The sequence below is a fragment of the Alosa pseudoharengus genome, unplaced genomic scaffold (genome assembly GCF_046254945.1).
Source record: "Alosa pseudoharengus isolate Yale_2024_CS ecotype anadromous, Long Island Sound unplaced genomic scaffold, YU_APseudo_1.1 YU_APseudo_1.1_scf_15, whole genome shotgun sequence".
Lineage (NCBI taxonomy): Eukaryota > Metazoa > Chordata > Actinopteri > Clupeiformes > Clupeidae > Alosa > Alosa pseudoharengus.
In genome coordinates, this window is record NW_027468620.1 from 12,585,163 (window position 1) to 12,606,577 (window position 21,415).

At 42.8% G+C, this 21,415-nt stretch overlaps 1 protein-coding gene across 2 annotated transcripts; it reads right to left on the bottom strand.

The window, feature by feature from the left end:
• Window positions 1-1,065: 1,065 nt before the first annotated feature.
• hmgcll1 (3-hydroxymethyl-3-methylglutaryl-CoA lyase like 1) lies at window positions 1,066-20,635 on the bottom strand. Of its 2 annotated transcripts, none has more exons than XM_076285040.1 (9): window positions 20,509-20,635; window positions 19,611-19,688; window positions 18,855-18,962; window positions 18,430-18,525; window positions 18,037-18,185; window positions 16,887-16,950; window positions 16,536-16,724; window positions 2,105-2,230; window positions 1,066-1,380 (listed from the first exon to the last, which is right to left on the bottom strand). In XM_076285040.1, exons 1-9 carry the CDS (start codon window positions 20,602-20,604, stop codon window positions 1,270-1,272), a joined length of 1,017 nt encoding a protein of 338 aa, XP_076141155.1. In that variant the 5' UTR covers window positions 20,605-20,635; the 3' UTR covers window positions 1,066-1,269. The 2 variants fall into 2 exon arrangements, with proteins under 2 accessions (XP_076141155.1, XP_076141156.1); XM_076285041.1 differs by lacking the exon at window positions 20,509-20,635 and adding an exon at window positions 20,199-20,311.
• Between the last annotated feature and the right edge of the window lie 780 nt (window positions 20,636-21,415).

Consider the following 21,415-nt stretch of genomic DNA (forward strand, 5'->3'; position numbering starts at 1 on the left):
AGACCATTACACAACATGACATTTTAAATTAGCTAGCAAATAAGCAGAGGATCTCAAGTTTCATGTGTCTCTTTACAGGTACATTTCTATCTTGTTTTGTCCTCAGCCAGCTTCTTTTTCCATTTGCACTTTGTAAACAAAGAGACAATACCTTGTCTCTGTGCCTCAATACACGCTCTGTATTTCTGTTGACTTTTTCGTCCTGTGCATCTGAAATGAAATCTGGACAGGGCTTGATCAATTATCCCTCTGAATGGTAGCACACAAAACCAAGATGGAGCGCCTCTCTACTCATCTCAAAAGGTCAATGTGTGCACAAGAGAACCTGATATATAAAAAGCATTTTGAGGCTCAATGATTTGTGTCATCAATTAAGGAAGGACAAAACCATCACTTGTTTTACACTACAATGCTTTTATTTCATGATTAAATTGGAGTGGGGTTGATTTACGGTGTAAACTGACTTATCTTGGAATACATTTTCTGAGGCCTCCGTTCTACATGTTGATGTTACATGACAGAAGCACAGAAAAACAATCATGATTAGCCTTTGGAAATACCACACCCCATGTTTTCAGAGAAGATTTAGGAAATGAGCATATATGATGGGGAGATAATGATCAATGTCTCAGTAGTTTTAAAGCCACTCTGACTTCCAGGACCCAGTGTGCCGCTCTGTCTTAATTACAAACACATTGGGCAGGAAATGAGAAGACAGCCCGGCAGGAACAGACAGAATAACCTTTATGTGAGGAATCGACTTCTAAGGGACATATGCAGCATGAATGTTATGGGGAATAAGATGCCAGAATGTTTATTAACATGTTTAGAAAAATAGTTAATATTTGTCAGGAGTTAAAGTGCACACATAGTACACATAATTCGTCCCCTTATAATTATAAGCTTATATCTACGTTCTGAGTAGTTCTGAGATATTGAGCTTCAAAGTCTTAGAATTCCATAGAGTTATACTGATAAGCGGAACAAACCTCTTTAGATATACAGTAATGTAACGAAAATGCATACAACTACAAGAAATACCTCACCTCACTTTCTTAAGGTGTCACAGAATAAGAATATGTCAATAACTCAATTTTGACAAAAAAATCAAATAGAATCCTATACTAAGGGGACGAATTATATAAAGTTTGTCATTTAGTAAATATATTTTAATAACAGAAATATAGTGCAAAGCTATATTCACAGAAAAAAAAAAATATTTTAATGGCACATCATAGTATGTATTGTTTATAACATATTATTATTAAATTATGGAACACAATGGCAAGATTTGGCTTGGGCAACTTTGGAGTTGGTTCTGCGATTTAAGGCTTGACAGATGAATTCACCTGCATTTATGACTTTCGAAAGATTCACCCCCTGGATTGGAAAAAAAGTAAAAAACAGCACATAATTAGTTCAACAAGTTGCACACACATTTCTCGAACAGCAGGGGGTGCAACAGAAAAAGGAACCCATGCCCTGAGATTAAAGGTAAATTGAGCTCTCAAAACTCCTCCAAGCAGTTAAAAGGTTAATGAGGCGACGCAGCTGTAATATGAGTGTACAGCAAGGCTACCGTGATCAATGTGAGGGAAAATTCAGTTTTGGCATGATCGAATGGATTTCTAAAGTGCAAGAGCAAACAGCACAATCAATTGCCTGCCTGAAGCACTTAAAAGTCCTGTTGTTACACAGACTGATGTTCCAGCAAGTCTAGACCCCATTGAAATGTACATGGTAAATGTCCTCGGAATTATGGTTGTCTAGAGGTTTTTCAGGAAACCTTGTGTATCTCTGCTGCATCAGAGATTCTTTCTCCTTCTCTCTCATTCTATCTCTGTAAGATTCCAACCAAATTATAAGATGAGATACATATTTATCAAACAGATTAATTTATACACTTCCCCCTCTACATTAATTACATCAATTATAAATGCATGATGTGTTTTATCCATGAAAGTCATATGATACAGGTGTACTCTATGTAGATAAAGTACAAGCATAGATAGGTCTATGCTTTTTCTCAGAGGGGCTGCACCACCTCCATGAAAAAGAAACAATAGAAGGATTGATTTCTCAGGCAATATAAAGACACACTTACTGTCTCAATGCCCATGCCATGGAGCATATAGACAACATCTTCGGTTGAAACGTTGCCTGAGGCTCCTGGGGCATATGGGCATCCTCCCAGTCCTGCCACGGAAGAATCCACCACAGAAATCCCCATCTGCCGAGCACAACAGGAAAGGCTTTCAGTGCCCACAAAAGGTGAGTTGGGTGTAAAGTCCCCCTACAATGCTATCAGTTATCCTTTATTATGATGTTCTGTTCCTGTGTGGTTTTGTTGCCTGAGAATGTGCTGCATAAATCAAGGAGGGGGGTTTTCGACATGGCTTTGTTTATTATCTGGCGTTGAGGGCTCCTTTTTGTAGGAGAATGGAGCACTACACTACCCAGGAGGCCTAATTATCCAAGACAGAACTCCTGCGAACAGCAGCACTGCTTGTATATTAGTGCAGCGTGTCGTTGCAGCCATCTTCAAAATTTGTCAGGAAACAAACTGAAACAGAGCAATCTCAGTTTGACGATACCGGCACTGAAGGATCTGAAAATACACTTTCATAACATCCATTCACTGTAATGGCATGATTTGTGTATATGTAAAAATTTTCACAAATAATAAAACATACTTTTTCTTTCTCTCATTCTCAGGTTTTAAGGCCTTTTTCAAGACAACAGACAGAGGAATGACAAGACAGAATAAAACACACACTGTGGTTTTCCCTTCACGGCCATTCCAAAACCAATGTGTATAATACTTCATTGCAAAAAACTGAACACTTCCGTCCGAAGCCATAAAATAACTCAAATTTAATAACACAAAGACCCCATCCTCAAGCCGGGAGCACAATACCCTCAGTCTTCTGCTCCTGAATAAATATCATGCCCCCATATGAAATAATAATCACCTGTAAGAAAAGGTCTGCCTTGTCTTTTTGAACTTCCTCAGATTCAATTTGGTTTTCACGGTGCGTATAATCAGTGTAATTGTAGGATTTCTGCACACAGTGGGGAAACTGCATACGACTGCGCTATATGTGTCTGGTCTCCATATGAGGATTAATGATGCGTTGTAGGCCATTCTAGCACGTCTGAGCTTTCCTTGGATTGCAGAGGTCTTGACTTTTTGTTCTAATCTTACAGCGTACCCTGACAAAACCCCATTTGTGTTTTTTTGCTTGCATCAACAATGTTTTCACATGAATGTGTGAAACAATGTTTTTGGTGTGTTTAGTTAACTTTCTAAAATAATACAAAAAATTTACAGATTTAAGATAACACATGGTTTCCAGACCAGCAATGCAGGTGTGCAACTTCACTTGATGCAACCAGGTGGAGGAAACTGTATGACATCTCTCTCCCAGGACCCTGGGCTGGGCTTTAAATCCATTAATCTATTTACAGGAGCTTCTGGAATCCTTTCTCTTTGTCACAACAAATTATAAAGCCAGGCCTGCCTATTTTTCAGGACCGTTCACAGATTAAGATATCAGAATGTTTTCCACATGTCCCTGCGACTGTCTGGAGGATCTTAAAGACGTTTTCCAGCTTCCGAGACTGAGCCAGATGTCGGGAGGATCTCACAGTGAGGTGAAATTAACACACTTATCCTCCCCCTGACCCTACACAGTCGGCGGGACATATCAATGGCGTGGTCCCTTTCACCCTTCAGGCAGTGCAGAGTAAACAAAAAAGAACAGGAGCCTGTTTTCCCTTTTTTTAAACAATGGTTGTAATCGGTGCCTTTTCTCAGGGACAAGGCCTCATTTCATTGGAGGGCTGTGTGAGCAGGCTGTAATTGCTGTTTGTGTTGGCAGAGGGTGGGAGCGTTCCGTGTCGGTGTGCAAGCGCGATTGAGATTTCCAGACCCTTGGTTTCATTAACGTCAGCGCAGGATATTGTATTGGGCAGACGGTTTTGTTGTGTAAACACGGCACGACGGTAATTTACCGCGCCAATCCTCTCGTGTCGAGACGCTAACGACGAGCAACCTGGAGGGTTCCCAGAGCAAGCTTGTTCCCCACTGACGGAGCGGTGCGGCTCGAAAACGGCGGCTAGCCCACTATGAAAAAAACACTACCGTTTTCTGTTGCAACGCGCGCAGCCACTTGGGGAACAGCGGTCAGGAACTCAAAATTGCAAGTGTTCAATTAACTTAACACAGTCAAGAAACCAGATGTGGAACTGCTGCTAAAGGGCTTGCATTCAATGAGCTGTAGCCACTGCGAAAAAAAATGCTGAATTCTTGGGAAGGTTATGAAACCTCATTTTCAGTTTTTCTTTCTTCAACCACAGGGTCAGGGTTACCGAGCTCTGTTTGGCTGGCCGGCTGGCAGCTCAGGCCGACTGGTACAACGCTCCACAGGTGAATGAATAAAACTTGAGGGGGAATGCCGCACCGCACTCCTAATGTTTTTGTTTGCTTAGAGTCCAGCAGTTTAGCAAGTTGTGCTTGTGAACGATTGGTGTAGCCTACTGACTCAGCTTTTGACGTTCTCTGTGTGCAATTGTGAAGGCTCATGGCACAATGTGCTGACAACTTTCCGTCTTGGGACAGTTCCTCCCAGCAATAAATAAACACGACTACCTCTATAAAACCACAGCCGTTCATTTGTACTGTATTTTTGGCCGATCAGAAGGTAGACAAAATATAATGAGTTATTTTCAAGAAAAGAAGGAAATTATAAGTCAGGATCGGGGCAGGGAAGCATGAATACCCTCTATGATCTGGGAGCATGTGTGCATGCCAAGGTAAAGACCCTACTCCTTACACACAAATGACTCAGTTTAAGCACCTGGGCGGGATACTCTGCGTAAAGCCAGAGATGCACAGTGACATGTTGAGTGAGTAAGTGTGCGAGTGTTTGTGTTACTCTATGTGTGTGTGTGTGCGCGCATGTGTGTGTGTGTGTGTGTGTGTGTATGTGTGTGAGTGTGAGAGAGAGAGAGAGAAAGAGAGAGAAAACAAATCATAGTCTAGCTGTACTTCAATCCATCTCTTAACTGTCAGTTCAGCAGACATCACTTCATCAAGAGCAAAGCCCTTAATCCCTGTCAAACAGTGAGATTACAGTTCTCAGTAAATCTCAGTGATAACGCAACCACACCGTACAGCCAGCTACCATTCACAGCCAGCTACTAAAACAAAAAACCCTGAAAGTTTTACACGGTCAGAACCCCTTGTTTTCCCAAGGCAAAAAGAATTTGGTGGGGCTGGCTTCCAGTTCCATAACACGTCCCAGGGCTGTGGCTATTAAACGAGCGTGCCTGAGGGAGAGCTATCCTAATCTCGCCCTCTCATTGAGAGCAATATTTTCCACTGAATGGCCCACTTGCTCATTCCCATGGCAACCAGGGGGAACACACTGCGCCAATCTCAAGAGGGCTAAATCTCCAATAAGGCTCCAATAATTCTTCAGCGGCGGTCATCGGAAGGTTAATTGAGACCTGTAGAACCTTGTTGACCATAGCACATGGATAAAAGTGCTGGAAGTGTTTTTTTTATTTTATAGACAAATCTGTTAGGTACCTATCATGTTTTGTTTTTGTGAATATATCTGTCAAAAATTAAATTATGTAATCATAAGGAGACTGCCATTGGCTTTATGCGGTCACAGTGGCCTTCCTACCACTGACCTTTCTCAGGATCACAACATGGGAATATGTCCCATCTGTGAAAGGGTCACAGTCCATCAGGAGCATCAGAAGAAGCATAAGAAGTCAATCCCAACATCATTCTCAAAGTTACAAGTTCAAGTTCAAGTAGAAACAAAGAAACAGTACTACATCTACACTACACACATACCGGTAAGTCAAAACAACAACACATCACTCTATCATTTTGGTTACATTTTTATATTTTTTTGCAGTCCTATTATCTCATTGGCAAATCTCTAAAGAGATGCAGGTGCCAGGGCTCCCTACGAAACCCGAAAGAGACTAATGTAATCTTCCAAAAATGTATTACACAAATCCTCAATCTTATTAGCATCTTGTTCTACCAGCTGAGAGAAAAAATAGTTGTGTGCTCACTTTGGAGTGTATACTTCCGCAATTAGCTTCCACTAGTCGTCTTCTTTTTTTTTTTTTTTGCACAGCACTTGCGCTCCACGTCAGTTGCGATTTCAGTGTTACCGGGGGGTAAGTCATCATCTTTTGAACTCTGCTCACATAGTGTTTCATACTTCTTTAACATACTGAGAGAGTGGCTATACATCTACACAGTAGAAAAAGGCATTTTAAGTGAAGGTTCCCAATCTGGAAAAGTTGAGGGAGCCCTGGGCCTTGAGAGTTGCAGCCAACCCTGCAGTCCCCTGGAAGCAAAATCAACATTTGAAGGACAGGAACCAGAGGGGATAAGTGACATTTTGGGCCAAACTGAATGTCATACATCAAACAAACAGGCTTAATGAGATTTTCGTGCATTCAAAGGTCTTCCTCTGGGGAGTCAGATATGTGCTTTTAATGCAGACGATGGAAGTTAATAACTACACTCAGGTAAATGGGATGGTGTTCCATTTCTTTTTTTTATGCTTCACTTGTGATTTTACCAAAAATCATTTACAATTCATTGGCTCAAAGCCATAAACTGTTTAAGCAGGTTAAGAGCATATTTCGATTTTCGGGAGAGCTAAACGGAGCTTGGCTCCTCTAAAAAGGACACAAACTCCCTTGAAAGCCTCGCCTGAGATGTTTAAGGGAGCTCTAAGAAATGGTCCATTTATTGTGTTATGGTATATTTTCGCTAGAGTCAGTTATCTGGGACCTCACAGTAGTGCTTAAAGCTCTCACTAATGCTGTCCCTCAAAACTGCACTTTTACTGGTCTTGACGTCGATCGAGCGTGTTGGTGGCACTTGATCTGTGGATGTAACATTGATGGTTTGAAGCAGATCGTTGCACTTGAACTGTGCATGCTGATGGAAACACTTGTTGCGCTTGATTCATACCTACCTCAAATAATCAAAGTTGCATTTCATTTTATGGAGCCCAGGAGGTGTCATTGCAAGATATTTTTGTGTATCAAGAGAATGTGCGCTCATTTTACTAAATCGTGCACACGTTTTACTAAATTGTGCACTCATTTTACTAAATTGTGCTCTCAATTTAGTAAATTGTGCGCACGATTTAGTAAAACGTGCACACATTTTATTATATTGTGCGCACATTTTACTAAATTGTGCGCTCAATTTACGACAATTAAAATGAGAGCACAATTAAGTAAAATGAGCGCACTATTTAGTAAAACGATGACGATGTATCCGATATAACCGATGACGATATAAGTTTCGTGGGATGCTCACTGGAGACACAATTGTTGATTGGTGAAACTTCCGGATATAGCTGGGAGCAGCAGTAAACTTGTGAGCTTAAAGGTGCAGTCAGCGATTTCGCAGGAAGTCGTTTGTGTTTATGTTTATATTTAAATTCAATATCAGACGCTTTTGTTGAAAACAACATATATTATCTGAACCAAAGACCAATCGAAACAAGCCAGAGAGGTACCTCACCCCTACTTTCTGTAGGCCTATTCCTAGAGAAACTCCACGCAAAGTTTCATTGTTCGGGGGACAGGCTGCCCCTACTTTGTTTATTTCCAGTTTTTCGGAGCCTGGGCTACCTACAAAGACTTTTTTTTACAGTGGGCTCACAGAATGGGCAGCCAGTGGTCATAAGGAGATGATTGCTGAATGTGACAAAAAATGTTGAAATTGCATAAAATCGCTGACTGCACCTTTAATAATACCATGGCTAACAGCCAGGTAACATTATGTGGCGTGATAACTATTAGCTTGTGAGGTTGGCGTTAGCTAGCTAATATAATCTAATACTCAATGGCTAGGGATAGCAGCTCGCTTTCAAGCTAATAGTCCAGTTCACTATGTTCAATAAAATGTGTTTGTTCAAACTATATATTTTTGGAAACATGACAAATAAAAAAAACTTGATTCCATTTTTTCAGTCAGACTTTTATACTAATAAGCTAATTTTGGTGTTTTTTTGGTGTTTTTCGTAATTAAACAATACATTTCTCCCAGTCAGAGACCTTCTCCAAAAGTGAGTTATAGAGTTTCTTGAATAAACTAGATGTACCGTATATACTGGTACAAAATATGACCGCCGCTCAGTTCTGCACATTCTTAAACAAAAATAAAATCACACTTGCCAATTTGTCTCTACATTCTACTCCATCACCTACTCTTGCAACTCATGTAAGTGAGTGTGTGCATCTTCATGTGTGTGTTTGTGTGCACTTTATGAATGGGTGTATGGGGCGGTATGTGTGTGTGTGTGTGTGCGGGAGAGGGGTAACGGGGTGTGTGTGTGTGTGGGGGGGGGTTAATGGGGGTTGTACCTGTGTGTGTGTGTGTGGGGGGGGGTATTTTGTGTGTGCTAGTGTGTCTGCATGTTACCGCGTTAGTTGGGGGAAAAAATAAACAAACCCCAAGGGATGCCTCGGTATATAGGCCTACATCTAACTTAGTATTTTATATTTGCTTATTACACGGCTCTTCATAATGTTCCAGAATGCTCCATTCACTTGAATGGGCCTTCCCAACGTTCGGTGGTCTAATATTTCTCGATAACAGACCGTTGCTTAGTATAACAGACCGCTGTCAAGGAAAATGGGTTTTGTGCTTCTAATTCACGTCTTTCATATCACTCCACAATTAGTCCGGTCACTTCTTGCATTGGAACTTCATTCAAAAGTGGAAGCAGACGGTTGATCGGCTGTGTTCTAAAGAATGTTTGATTCAAATTCAGCGTGTATTGCGAACTATTTGTTTCTCAGCAAAAGCAACGATGAAATGGTAACAAATAAATATAAAGAGTCATATCATGTGGAGTTTATTTTTTTGTTTTGGCAAGTAGCTGTGTAATAAGTTGGATAATGTATATAACTCCTGTCATTATCAGAAAATAAGTACCGACAGGATGAACAGGACCCCAACGCGCCAGCGGATGTATATTCTATACATTATCCCTTACATTTTGTTCGCTTGTGTTTTGTAATGTTACAGAGATATATGTTAACCATTCCTGCTTCAGTTTAAAGGAGCATTTTACTGCTGGGAAGATGAATGTGTATTTAAATTGGGTAATTTATGTAGTAGAATTGTGGAGTCATCATTAAAGTCAGTGCCTTCTTTACCGAGAAAAAGGCAAACATTTATTTTTTAATTCCCTCCCTTTCACTGCTCTTCACTGCCCTACCAAGCCACTCCCCCAGGAAGTAGCCTAGGCCTAAGCTAAGAGTACACAGAGGGACTCATTAATGTAACATTTTGGCATTAATAAGGATTCTAAAATTAAAACGATCATTCTTTTATGTTGCATTCAATCTTGTGGCCATATGTCGAAGGTCCTGTTCTTCATATGGAAGCTTTGAAAAATCGCTATTTTGCGAACGTTACCATCATTACGCTACTTGTTTGCACGAAAATCACACATTTTACATATTTCCATGTCAGATGCCCCGCGAATTGACAGCATAGGCTTGAATATCTGACATTTAGCTTAAAATTAATGTTAGTTGTGCAATATTCCCTGCTCACCCGCTCCAGGGAGAAAGTGATCCCCTGAATCGGCTGATATTCTGAACACAGGCAGACAAAACAAGACGATTGCCTTTCCCCAGTCTCTTGCCTTCTGGATCCTGCTGAAATATGTATCCAGGACAGCCCTGTCCATGTGTGTTGCAAAGCTATAGTGTTCTACATACTGCCGTTTCCTCAGCCGATTTCGCGAGAGGATTGACACCACCACCAGCTCGAGCTGGCCTGGGCTATTCCTACTAACTGACAGGAAGGTCTTGCTGCAGGCATCTTGTTCCTCAATCATCTTCAACTGTTCCTCGCTGTATTGCGCCTCGTACAGGTAATCACAAGCATTTGATTCGCACACCAGATCTTCAAAATCCCCATTTGCCATATCAGTTTCAAAATTACCATCCGCCATTGTCATTACTTATCAGCTTTCTCTGCAGAGCAAGAGTATAGCCTGTTAGCTTAGTTAAAAAAAGATGGCGGACACTATTTCTAAATTCTGGGAGTGAGGTCACACCCCCTATAGACAGTAAAAGAAAGCCCACCCCTTATGGGTGGGTTGAAAACATGCAGAACTAAAGGTATAGTGTCCAGCCTCTGCCCAAAAAATCCTCCGATGAAACAAAATTATGATTTTTGCGTCATCGGAGGATTTTTTCCAGACAAAAAATACAGATATCTCTCGTCTCAGAGGGACATGAGGGAGGGTAGCACGGTCATAAATACTACCGGGTTTCTACTGATACAAAGCTTAATGCTAATCGGTGAAGTGTCCCTTGTCACGATCTGGCTCAAGACCATGGCAAATAGGGAGACAACTCGAGGGGTTAGCGTAAATAAGACAATAATTTATTTACAAAAAAGAAAGTAACAAAACAAAAGCAGAAGACGCCTCAGCCATCAATTGGGTCTGCTGCAGTCAAGCCACCCAGACAGCTCTCACTGGCGAAGTGAGCGGGGAAGAGACAAGACACTCCCACAGGCTAGCCTATAAAGGTACACCCGGGCCCAGGTGTAACAATCAGGAAGCCTGTAAGACACTAGACGAGAGGGACACCTAGTGCCCCGGTGGACCCCTGCAGTAAAGCAGGGCAATGGCCATGGCACAGGCACCCATGGTAGAGGGGCCGTGACACCCTTTAAAGGAGAATTCCGGTGTGATATTGACCTAAAGTGTGTTGAAACATGATACCGAGTGTGAAAGTATGTCTCATAGCTCATCTCGGCTTGTCCCCTGCACTCCGAAATCTGGCGCTAGTTAGCCGATGCTACCAACAGCTTTTTCAATGGGGGTGCCTTGGCATCGGCCTAGCACTATTTTACACTATTTTACTATCTGCCTATCACTGTTTTACACCATTTACGAGGCTCCACATTTAAAACGAGACATTGAGAACTTTGAAAAAGCACTGGTAGCAGCTGGAAGCAACTGGAATCCATGCATTTCTACAGAATTATTTTTGGAATCTGATCCCTTACCATACCTGTTCATTCATACTCGTCGCTCGACTTATCGTGACTAAATTCAAGATGGCTGCAAACAGTAAACTTCCTTAAGGTACTGTCTGTATAAATCGTCTTCAATGGGGCACCCCCATTGAAAAAGCTGTTGGTAGCATCGCTAACTAGCGCCAGATTTCGGAGTGCAGGGGACAAGCCGAGATGAGCTATGAGACATACGTTCACACTCGGTATCATGTTTCAACACACTTTAGGTCAATATCACACCGGAATTCTCCTTTAAGTGATCAAGATCTTCGGGGTAAACCCCATTCACTTCTGTTGCAGCAAGTTCTGCGCAACAGACAGTCACGCGATAGTCCAATTCCAGCTTTATTCAGTGATCAGCAGGCACATCTAAACAAAAACTAAACAAATTAACAAAACAAACCTGAGGGAGATATCCTATGACGCTAGCTTTATGGTACGACAATATGCCATATTAAGTAGCTGAATATTACCGTGATTTCCCAAGGAGCTGAACATGGGCCGCCTCAATCTTCAGCTTAATATGATGTATAGTGTTATCGGGGAGTCTCGGTGCACCACGGTGAAAGGTGGCATGGATATTCACCCTTTTCAGCCCCGCCCATTTTTTTAAATTCCACGTTGTCTTTAAACTTCCGGTCGGCTAGCTACGTCTAGTTAGCTTCATTGGGATAAACACGGCAGAAGAGGATAGAGAGGCTAACTTGGGAGGAAAACGACAAATGCCATCAGGAGGTCAGATTGCAATATTGTACTTCGCTACCCAAGGCTATTCACCCCTACGGAGTGGGTAGACGATGCGGCATTGGCCGCTGTATCGTATGGAGAAACTCGCAAATCCTTATCTGTTTGGTAATGGTAACTAGTTTAGAAAGTCATTACAGAACAGCCGCTCCAAAGTCAGTTTTTTCCTAACTTCAGATAGGAAAGCTGTATAACAGAAATGTCTTAAGTCACCAAAATCCTAAATAAACGTTCCTAACTTTAGGATGACCCATAACATATGATGCCAGTCATCTCGATAGAGCTCTGCTATCTCAATGTATCGCAATAGATGTACTGCTCAATCGGAAGTTCGGAGACAATGTGGGCAAAGCTAGCGCTATGTTTGCGCGCGAAATAAGGTGAATTGAGTAAGCTCCATCCACAAACAAGAGCTCTCTTCAGCGAGGTAGATGAACTTATTCATCTGTGTCTTTGCGTGCCTGTTTCAGTGGCCTCCTCAGAGCGTTCTTTCTCTTCTTTTTGAAAGTGTAGGTTAAAGGCTACACTATGCGTTTATGATGTTAGCATTTGTTGTAGGCTATATTTGTGATATGTGGATCAATTTAATGTAGGCTAGCCTATGAATATTGCGTTGTGTAGGCCTATGTTATGCATATGTTTTGAGTCAATGTGTTCTGTCTGTGCGATAGGGTCTTTAGCCTGTTTTGACACTCATGTCAGAAGCGTCAATAATTATTACGTTTTATTAATGTTGGTGTTGAACAGTTTTATATTTCACGTGTTCACCGTCGATTTCGGTGCAAGGCTACAGCAATTTTGTTACCTTACTAGTGTAGCGTCAGATAGCAGACGGTTACTTTGTTTGCGTTAGTATCAATCTGTGGTTTGCGACATTTTGTCGCATTTTTTCTGTAGTGTAGTCCATAATGTTCAATCATTCTGCCAATGTTAATGTTGGACTGGATATTTACATGCCAACACAAAAGGTTGTAAAAGTAGCCAAATAAGAGTTTGTTATATCAACCCACCCGACCTACCAATTAGGCCTATGTGCATTAAATATCAACCCCACCCGAAGCAACCCGCAAATCGCGATCTTTAACGTTACAGTCAAGAAGGCCTCATATAGGGATCACGTTTTAATGCAGTTTAGGAAAACAGTGCTTTCATTCCACGCCTAACTGTAACAAGTTCAACTGATGTTACTCTGCCGGACTCTTCCTTTCCGTCTGCCTCTCTCACCTTCACGCACGCACACGTGAAGCACTGCCTTGCAGTTGGGAGGAGAAAATAAATCCAACTGATAATAAGCTACTTTACCATGATAAGCCCATATAAAACTGTGAGAATGGAATAATAATAATGGTTCCACACGCACATAGACTCAAATAGACCTATCCTGTGCCGGCTTGAAGTAAGCCTACCACCAGTGCCCAAGCACAACCAACCCATAATCAGCAAATAGCCTAGTCCTACCTCAGCTACCAATATAAATGCACTTAAATTGTAGACACACACTAACGAACTAACTCTTATTTGGCTACTTTTACAACCTTTTGTGTTGGCATGTAAATATCCAGTGCAAAACTAACATGGGCAGAATGATTGATGCTTGACTTGAACCAAAGATCCTTAGATCAAAGCTCGCTCCTCTAACCACTGTGCTACAGCACATCTTGTAGGCCTACTGAAACTGTTCCACAGTTACAAAACGGTTCTACACTTGTGCAAATCATATTCTCGAAGACAAAACTCTATTACACATGTGAATATCTTTTCACGGGCACACACTCTTTATGGCATTGTTCTGATTCCATACAATTGTTTTTGCTGTAATGTACTTTTATGTATACATGTGACATGCATATGACTTGGGAAGTCGTGGTGCCCTTTACGAAAGCCATGGTGTAATTCAAACCCTGGTTAAGAGCATTGATCTAGTTCTAAGCTTTTTTATGGCATTGCATGTAACCTGGTTAACATCTGCACTGGAGTTCAGTATAAAAGGCCAAATAGATTCTACACTGATTCATGTTAAAGGTGTTAGGAGGGAATAACAAGGTAGCAGAGGTTTTCCACCGCAAAAACACTGGGGAGAACATCTAGGCTTTACTGTGAGACAAGCAAGAGCATATTGCATCCAGAACTATACTTAATTGTGAACCGGTTTGCAGGCTGTTATACGGTGAATGAACATCAAATGTTGCCTTCATCGACTGATAGTTTGGTAATAATTTGTCTTTGTTGTAGTCAATCCAGCGGTTTTCAAATTCCAAATGTCTCATTCAATAAAAAATGTCCAGATGCACATTTTGGCATTGGTTTGCTCAATATGATCCACCGCATAGTGCAATTATTGATATGAGTGTTTTACTAGCTGGCAGTGCTGAGTGGATGCGTTTGGGTTATTGAGCCGGAGCACTGGCCCTGTCGGGGGCCAGGGAAGTAGGAATGCTTGCAGACCAGCAAGCCCAGCGAGACCTGTCTGGCCATCCCACTGCCTGTCAGTATGGTCAAAAAACCTGCCTCCGCTCACAATGAAAGGCTCCATGAGATTAAACCTTCCCAGGCCAGGCCTGAGAAAGAACACAACATACTTTCCTATTGCTCACACACACACGCGCACACACACACACACATGCACACACAAACACACGCACCATAGGAAATAATAGCTTGAAAAGAAAGGTACAAAGAACATGGCATGTCTTTATCATGAACAAAAGCAAGGGTGACTGTGATCTGACAGGGTTAGCTGAATTCATTTCTTGCTCAGTTGGTGGTGAGAGACTCCTGGCATCCAGTAATGAAAAGCCATGATAACATCTTTCATTTCCACTATTTTTTTTGGGGGGGGGGGGGGGTGCAAATGGCCAGCTGAACTTCCTTGGCTGTTATTATTTTCTGTGGTTTGTGAGAGGCAGCTGTGCTGAATCAGTCTTAATGCTGATTCACACTCAGGAATTTCACCTTGTCCCTGCTTCTCTTCAACGTTGTCAAAGGTACCCAACATCATAATGTCTGGAACAAAGTTATTTTACACTGCCGCCCCAGCAGCTGAGACAGCTGAAAAAGGCACTATCGTGCACACAGACGCTTGCTTAGAATAACCCAATCACGTTCAGGAGATATTTCTGTCCTTACAACAACACAGGCCTTCCTGGCGATCGTCAGCTTTTCTTATGAGCTAAAGCTGCTTTCGGGAATCTGTAATTCAGATCATTCACATCCTAATATGTGGGGAAACATGATACAAGGTGGGGGGAGAGGGGGGGGGGGTATAACACAATTGATGGTTTGAATTCAAATTAGCTGCTCTCTGTCTCTTTGTAATCTTTTTTTTTTTTTTTTTTGAAATCGGACCCTCAACCATGACACCCAATTCACAACAAAGTGAGGGAAATTCATGGGCAACCTTTGTGAAGTGCCGACACCAGTTAGGGTTACACAGTTACAGCTGGAGAGGCAAGGAAGCAGAGGGATTGGAGGAGCGAGCGTATTACCAGAGCCTGGGGTTCCCCCCCCCCCCCCTCCCTATCCAAACCCCTGCCCGTCCACCATGTGTTTAGTAGTGGGCGATGAAAGGATAATTCCCCCCTTGCCCTTTAAGCAAAGCATTGTCACAGGGTTCAACGGGCTAGCGACAGACGAGCTGAGAGCGCTGCAGGGCCCCAGCGCTCCTCTCCTCCCCTCTCCTCCCTACTCACTCACTCCTCTCCTCTCCCCTCCTTTCTCTCCTCTCTCCTCTCTTCTGTCCTCTCCTCTCCGGCTCAGGGGCTTTGTCAAGGCCAGAGCCCCTGTCATATGAAACAGACACCTAATAGGTAAGCCTTTGTGTCGACCTCCTGACAGCCGTTGACCCGCCCAGCCCCCGAAGCGCATCCCTGCGCGGCCCGGGGAAGACAAACTGTGAAAGGGAAGCCACAAAGGGCCCCAGAGAACTGATAGTGCCGCACCGCCAAGGGCTCTGGTCTGTGTCTGAAACGCCCCTGGACTGAAGGCTTCTCCCAAACAAAAGCTGGAGAATCATATCAAAGCAGAGTCAGAAAGAGAGAGAAAGAAAGCGAGAGAGAGAGAGAGAGAGAAAGACAGAGAGAGGAAGAGAGAGACTACTCTGATTCCTTGATTATTACTATTCTTTCCTTCCTCCCTTTCCCTTCTTTCATATACAAAGAACTCCCTCAACACGTATGCTTTGGAAGTACAGCATAATTTTATGGTCACGCCAATAAAGCATCTTTTGAATTTGAATTAGAATTTAAGTGTCTGCAAGGTCAAACTTAATGATTTGCTCTGTGGTGTGCATAGGGCACACGTGAATATGCGATTCATGAACAAAAGGTAATAAGCACACCCGCCAGCCGTGTTTTATGTTATTCAGGGGGATTTTGAGGAGACGATTTCTCTTTTGGGGAGTTTTTGTTGCGCTTTTTTTTGGCTCCTGTCAGGCATCAGAAGTCCCTGTATCAGGTTCCATTTTAACCCTCCTCCAAATTGATGTTTTCCTTTTCAATTCTACGCAAGGTCACAGACAAGGTTTGGACACCAAATCCCAGATGAAGTCTGTCTCCCCTCTGCAAATGCAATAACTGCTAAAAATAACTTTATGAATGGGTCGTATGCTATTACAATTTGCTCACCTACGCACTGCTACCACGACATAAAACAGAGCCCATTTCAAAGGGAACTCAAGCAATAACCAGGCCCTCACCTGCAAAGCAATGAGGATGTTGGCTAGAGCTTGCCCGTAAGTATCATGGCAGTGCACTGCCAAGGCACTGGAGGGTACCTCCTTCATGACGCTCTGTAGCACCTTAGCCATTGATTTGGGGTTGCCCACGCCAATAGTGTCACCCAGAGAGACCTCATAACAGCCAAGATCGTACAACATCTTTGCTACCTGAGTCAACATAGAAAAGAAAAATAAACATTTGTGGACAGTTTTGTTATATTGACATAACGCCAAACTTGTTAATTTCGACACTGATTGACACTGACAATGTGTGTGTGGATGGGACTAAAGAAGCCTGTTCGTCAACATGGAAGGATGGAAGCGGCTCACCTCAGTTACTTTAGCTGGTTCAACATCTCCCTCATAGGGACAACCGAGAGCACATGAGACATACCTGGAGAGAGAGGAGAGAAATATTTTGGCTCTGCGATGAACACTTATGTGGTTAGTATGATGACAGAAGTGTTAATGGTAACAAAAGACCTTTAAAGGTAGCTAAAATGGTGCCTTTATACCCACTTAGGATGAGCCAAAGTTCTTTTGTAAAAGGAAAAAATAAATAGTTCTAGCAGGGCAGAGAGGACACTGTAAAACATTTGCAGTTGGGGAACATAACATTTGGTCGGTGTTGTTCATGTTGCTAAGTAGAGGCCACAATGTTGACCGTGGGAATGAGGAATGAGTCCAGGAAAAAAGAGAAGAAGTAAAACTATATGTGCTTTCCATATGTGTAGGAAACGTTTACTGCTTGACCAGCGGACAAACAAGTGAAAAGCTGAAAATGTTTCTCCTGGGCTCCTGGTTGTTAGACGATACATCAGCTAGCTACCGGAATTTCCATGGAGTCTTGCTACACTCTGGAAGTGGGAGGGGGGTGGTTTGGTGGTGAGGGGGGGGGGGGGGGGTTACTGCTTCTCAGGCATCTTGAACAGTGGGCACTCGTTCCCGTTTGCCAAAAGGAGAATATGAAACTGAAGTGTGGCCTTGGGAAAACAACAAAAAAAAGCTCTTTCTTTTTTAAGATTAAAGACTGCTGCCACACAGGTTGACAAGCCATATTTGCTTGGACACATCTGGACTTGTAGTTGTAACTGATACAAAGCTCTAGATTCTGAGACTGCAGGCATCTGGAACTTGACTTATTTCTCCATTAACAAATTAAATAATTTCACACAGTTTGGGTGCCGGATACACCCCCGTCCCTCTTAAAAAAGCCTAAATGAAGTTCTGCTTCATGTATACATGATACATTATGAGAATTAGATTTGATGACATCTCCTGAGGTGAACATTTACAGAAGCTTTTTTTTTTTTTAAACAGAGACTGAAACATGGTTAAATACTCTAAGGGTACTACCAAGTGTATACATGGGGAGCTACATAAATACATACACAATTAAACATAGCCAACTCCCCACAAACAGTAGCCCAGTGCACAGAATCTGTCAAGCCAAAATGACTCAGTTGGGGGTCAAACTCACCCCCGCACTGGTATGTCTGCCTGCTTGGCGGACGAGATGACCTCTTTAAACCTCAGCATGCTTTCTTCGATGGAGCAGTTGATGTTCTTCTTACTGAACGTCTCCGAGGCCGACCCGAAAACAGCTACTTCAGAAGCCCCCGCCTCAACCTTTCAGATGTGGAGGCCGTTGGAACATGGATATAAATCAGTCAAACTAAACATTTACTGATCAGGGCAAGGCCCTCCTTGGGATGTAAACACCGCCATTCAGCCAAAGGTTAATGGAGGAAGACTCATCTCAAGTCAGGTCATATGCTGTACATGGTGATAAACATTTAAACAAGTCATCAACAATTGTTAAAAACTCCAAAAAAAGAATGTTGTGGCATAAATAATAAACATTTTTGCTCACAGCAGCCTGGTAGCCATGTAGGTTAGGTGTTAAAACTGGATATTTGACATGAGGTGACTTGGTTATTCCTTTAAGCACATCAACATGGTCAGCCATCTACAACACAGACAAAGTACTGTATAAGGGTTAATGTATTCAGCAGAAAGTTTAAAGTATTTTGAACACTACTAATTTAATTATGGCACAAAGGACATTATATATGTCTACTCAGTTATAACTTCAACATTTAGGATTAACAGCAAGTTGCTGAAAACTGCAGATTCTAAATATGTCGCAGAGCTATAGTGAAAACATCTGCGCGTTTGATGCATAACTCCAATGCCCATGGTGCAGGTTGTGTTCGGCAGTCTCGCGGAGAACAATGAATGAGCGCATCGTAAATCACTCCGCGCACTCACTGCCCGCACACAAAGACGAGCTATTACCTGTGGTACCCACTTTGAGGACACAAAGCTGGTGGCTTCAATCACGGGCAGGCCCGTCTCAGAGAGCATGTTTATCAGCTGGATTTTGACCCCTGTCGAAACCATTTCCTGTAAAGACAATGACACTGAGCTGGCTTTGAGGATCCAGTTTAGCCCGAGGATCAGAGGTGCCCCGCATCTGTGCAATTCAGCTGCTTTGCGTTTGCAATTGGAATAATTTACAGCATTCAGCTGCTGCATTTATACCTCAAAAGAAGGATTTCTCCAAGTCGCAGCGTGCTGTTATTCAAAAACCTTAACACTGTCATCATGTCCATCTTGAGAGTTACAGCATTACATGGTTGTGGGAATGATAAAGATATAACTTACTCCTAGGCTACTAAACTTATAACATATGAGCCATCTGGTGGGACCATGTCGTGTTTCCTATATATTTCAAGGTCGGTTTGTGTTCATTTCGTAGATATAGTATTTGAAGGAAAAATATGAACCATATGTTTTCAGTAATCATTGAGAAAGATCCATTTTGTCCTATTTCCATGAACCAGCCTACACGAATTGCTCTACAAACCATTCTCTGTCTTTTCCTTAGGGAATAAAGACTCCTTTCTTCAAACCTTGTGTGGTATACGTAACATGGCTTGTACAGTGGATTTTTCAGATATTATTAATTATTTTTTTCAATTATATATTTTTAAAAAGCGCACAATCTGAAACACTATTTATAATTAAAATAAGTTTGAGGATATTAGATACCTTTTCATTTTGCAGTCCATCTCTTGGTCCAACCTCAACAATTTTGACCGTTTTGGGAAATTCACAAATGGCACCAAACTGCAAACGAGATTGCACACAATGAACAAAATAACAGGGTAACGAATGTGTTAACTTTGAATTGAAACATTTCATTTCATGGAGAATCTAACAGTCTGTGAAGGATGCATAGCCTACTGTATGCAAAGTTTCCTGTCAAATGATGCATTTTACCGTGTGTGAGTTGTAAGTCAGGAGACTTTCGACATGAGATCGGTTGCCAGGTCATTCATAATTTGTCATGTGTCTGGAAGACATATTTCTCCCTTTCAACAGTAACACTTTGTTCAGCTTTGAGCTTTGGAGGTTAGGGTTAGGCAGGAAGCTTCACATGCCTGTTAGTACACTTGGACAGAAAGAGAATGAAGTGCCCTGGTGAGATGCTATCTAACGTTAATGTTGCATCTGTTCTAATTCTACTAAATCAAACCGGGGGAAAGAAAGGGAGTTAACGGGGCGTTCACTTCATCCCAGTCGAATGACAGCGGAAAGAGCTTAGCTTGTGCGGGTGGAAGAGGGGCCTTACTCTACCTCCAGTATATCAACAGGGTGCATCGTCTGAAAGCCATGTCTGATTCACCAGCGATAACTCATCCATAATTTACGTCCTGGTAATGTCATGCTCGCCTTATTTTAAGTAGCTGCATCACACCGAAAAAGCCTGCCGTTTCCTTCTCCTCCTTACCACGGCATCGAAGCTTTTCCACCCGCAAATAACTGACAGTGTAAACAGCAGGCAATAGACCCAGTCTCATGCGTAATGATGTATTCCGCCCCCACCCCTCTTTCCTCTGAGTCACATGTGTGGTGCATGTGCGGTAGCATGCAAGAGTTCCCCAACCTTCTCCTCTTGTAGCCAGCGGACCAGCCAAGGGTAATCCTGCGCGAGTGTTTCATAGCTCAGACAGTGCTTCACCGTGGAGGGGATGTTACCCATCGGAGAGACTGCCGACAGGTTCTTCTTGATGCGCTGGAGAGAGACCCCTCAATGCCACGGGGACACCTGTGGTGGTGGTGTTTTCTCGGGGCCTTCACATGCGGTATTGAACGTCCCCGCTGTGAGCTCGGTTACGGTTTGAAGAAGCGACGAGAGTCGCAGTCAGGCCTCGCTGGCAAAGGAAATCACATCAGCGAAGAGAGTGACTCAGCGGTTACCATAGCAGCAGCATCTCCGCCGTTGAAGCGAGAGAGAGAGAGAGAGACAGAGAGAAGGGGAGAGGGGGGTTTGTGGGGGAGGGAAGTGTCAGCAGCATGTCATTGGGGAGCTGACTGTGTGCACTGCTGGATAAGATTGACACTGTTATAAACGACTTTCCGATCTGTGAGATCCTAGCGGGGATGTTTGAGCTCTATGGGGACTCGGCACCAGGGCGAAACAAAAAAAGACTACCCTGCCCAGCTCACCTAGCTCTCTCTTTCGCAGCGGAAATAGAAGGGGTTGAGGGAAACCTGCCTTGATTGATCTCCTGTGACTGAAACAGCTGAAGGTTTTCCATTGCCAGGCTTGCCACTGTTGCCAATGTCAACTGTGCAGTGTAATAGAATCCCTCTGTGAGGCTGGGGCACAATTTACTGGTGAAAGAGCCATTCTTCCTTGCCCAGATGTTAACAATAGAGGGGCTTAATGAAGTCCTAGTGCTGAGTCCTCCTATGACAATAACCTGGTGTGCAGGGAGAGATATTTGCATCCCATTCAGGCAAGGGCAAGACTCTGGTATGACCAGGTTTCTTTGTGGAAAAGGCCCAGG

Bases quoted from the DNA above. Each gene is read 5' to 3' on its own strand.
- hmgcll1 (XM_076285040.1), bottom strand. From the start codon at position 20,604: ATGGGTAACATCCCCTCCACGGTGAAGCACTGTCTGAGCTATGAAACA. The intron at 18,963-19,610 runs GTATCTAATATC...TTGTCTTTACAG, and splicing joins ATGGACTGCAAAATGAAAAG to GAAATGGTTTCGACAGGGGT. The intron at 16,725-16,886 runs GTGAGCCGCTTC...ATGTTGACTCAG, and splicing joins AACCAGCTAAAGTAACTGAG to GTAGCAAAGATGTTGTACGA.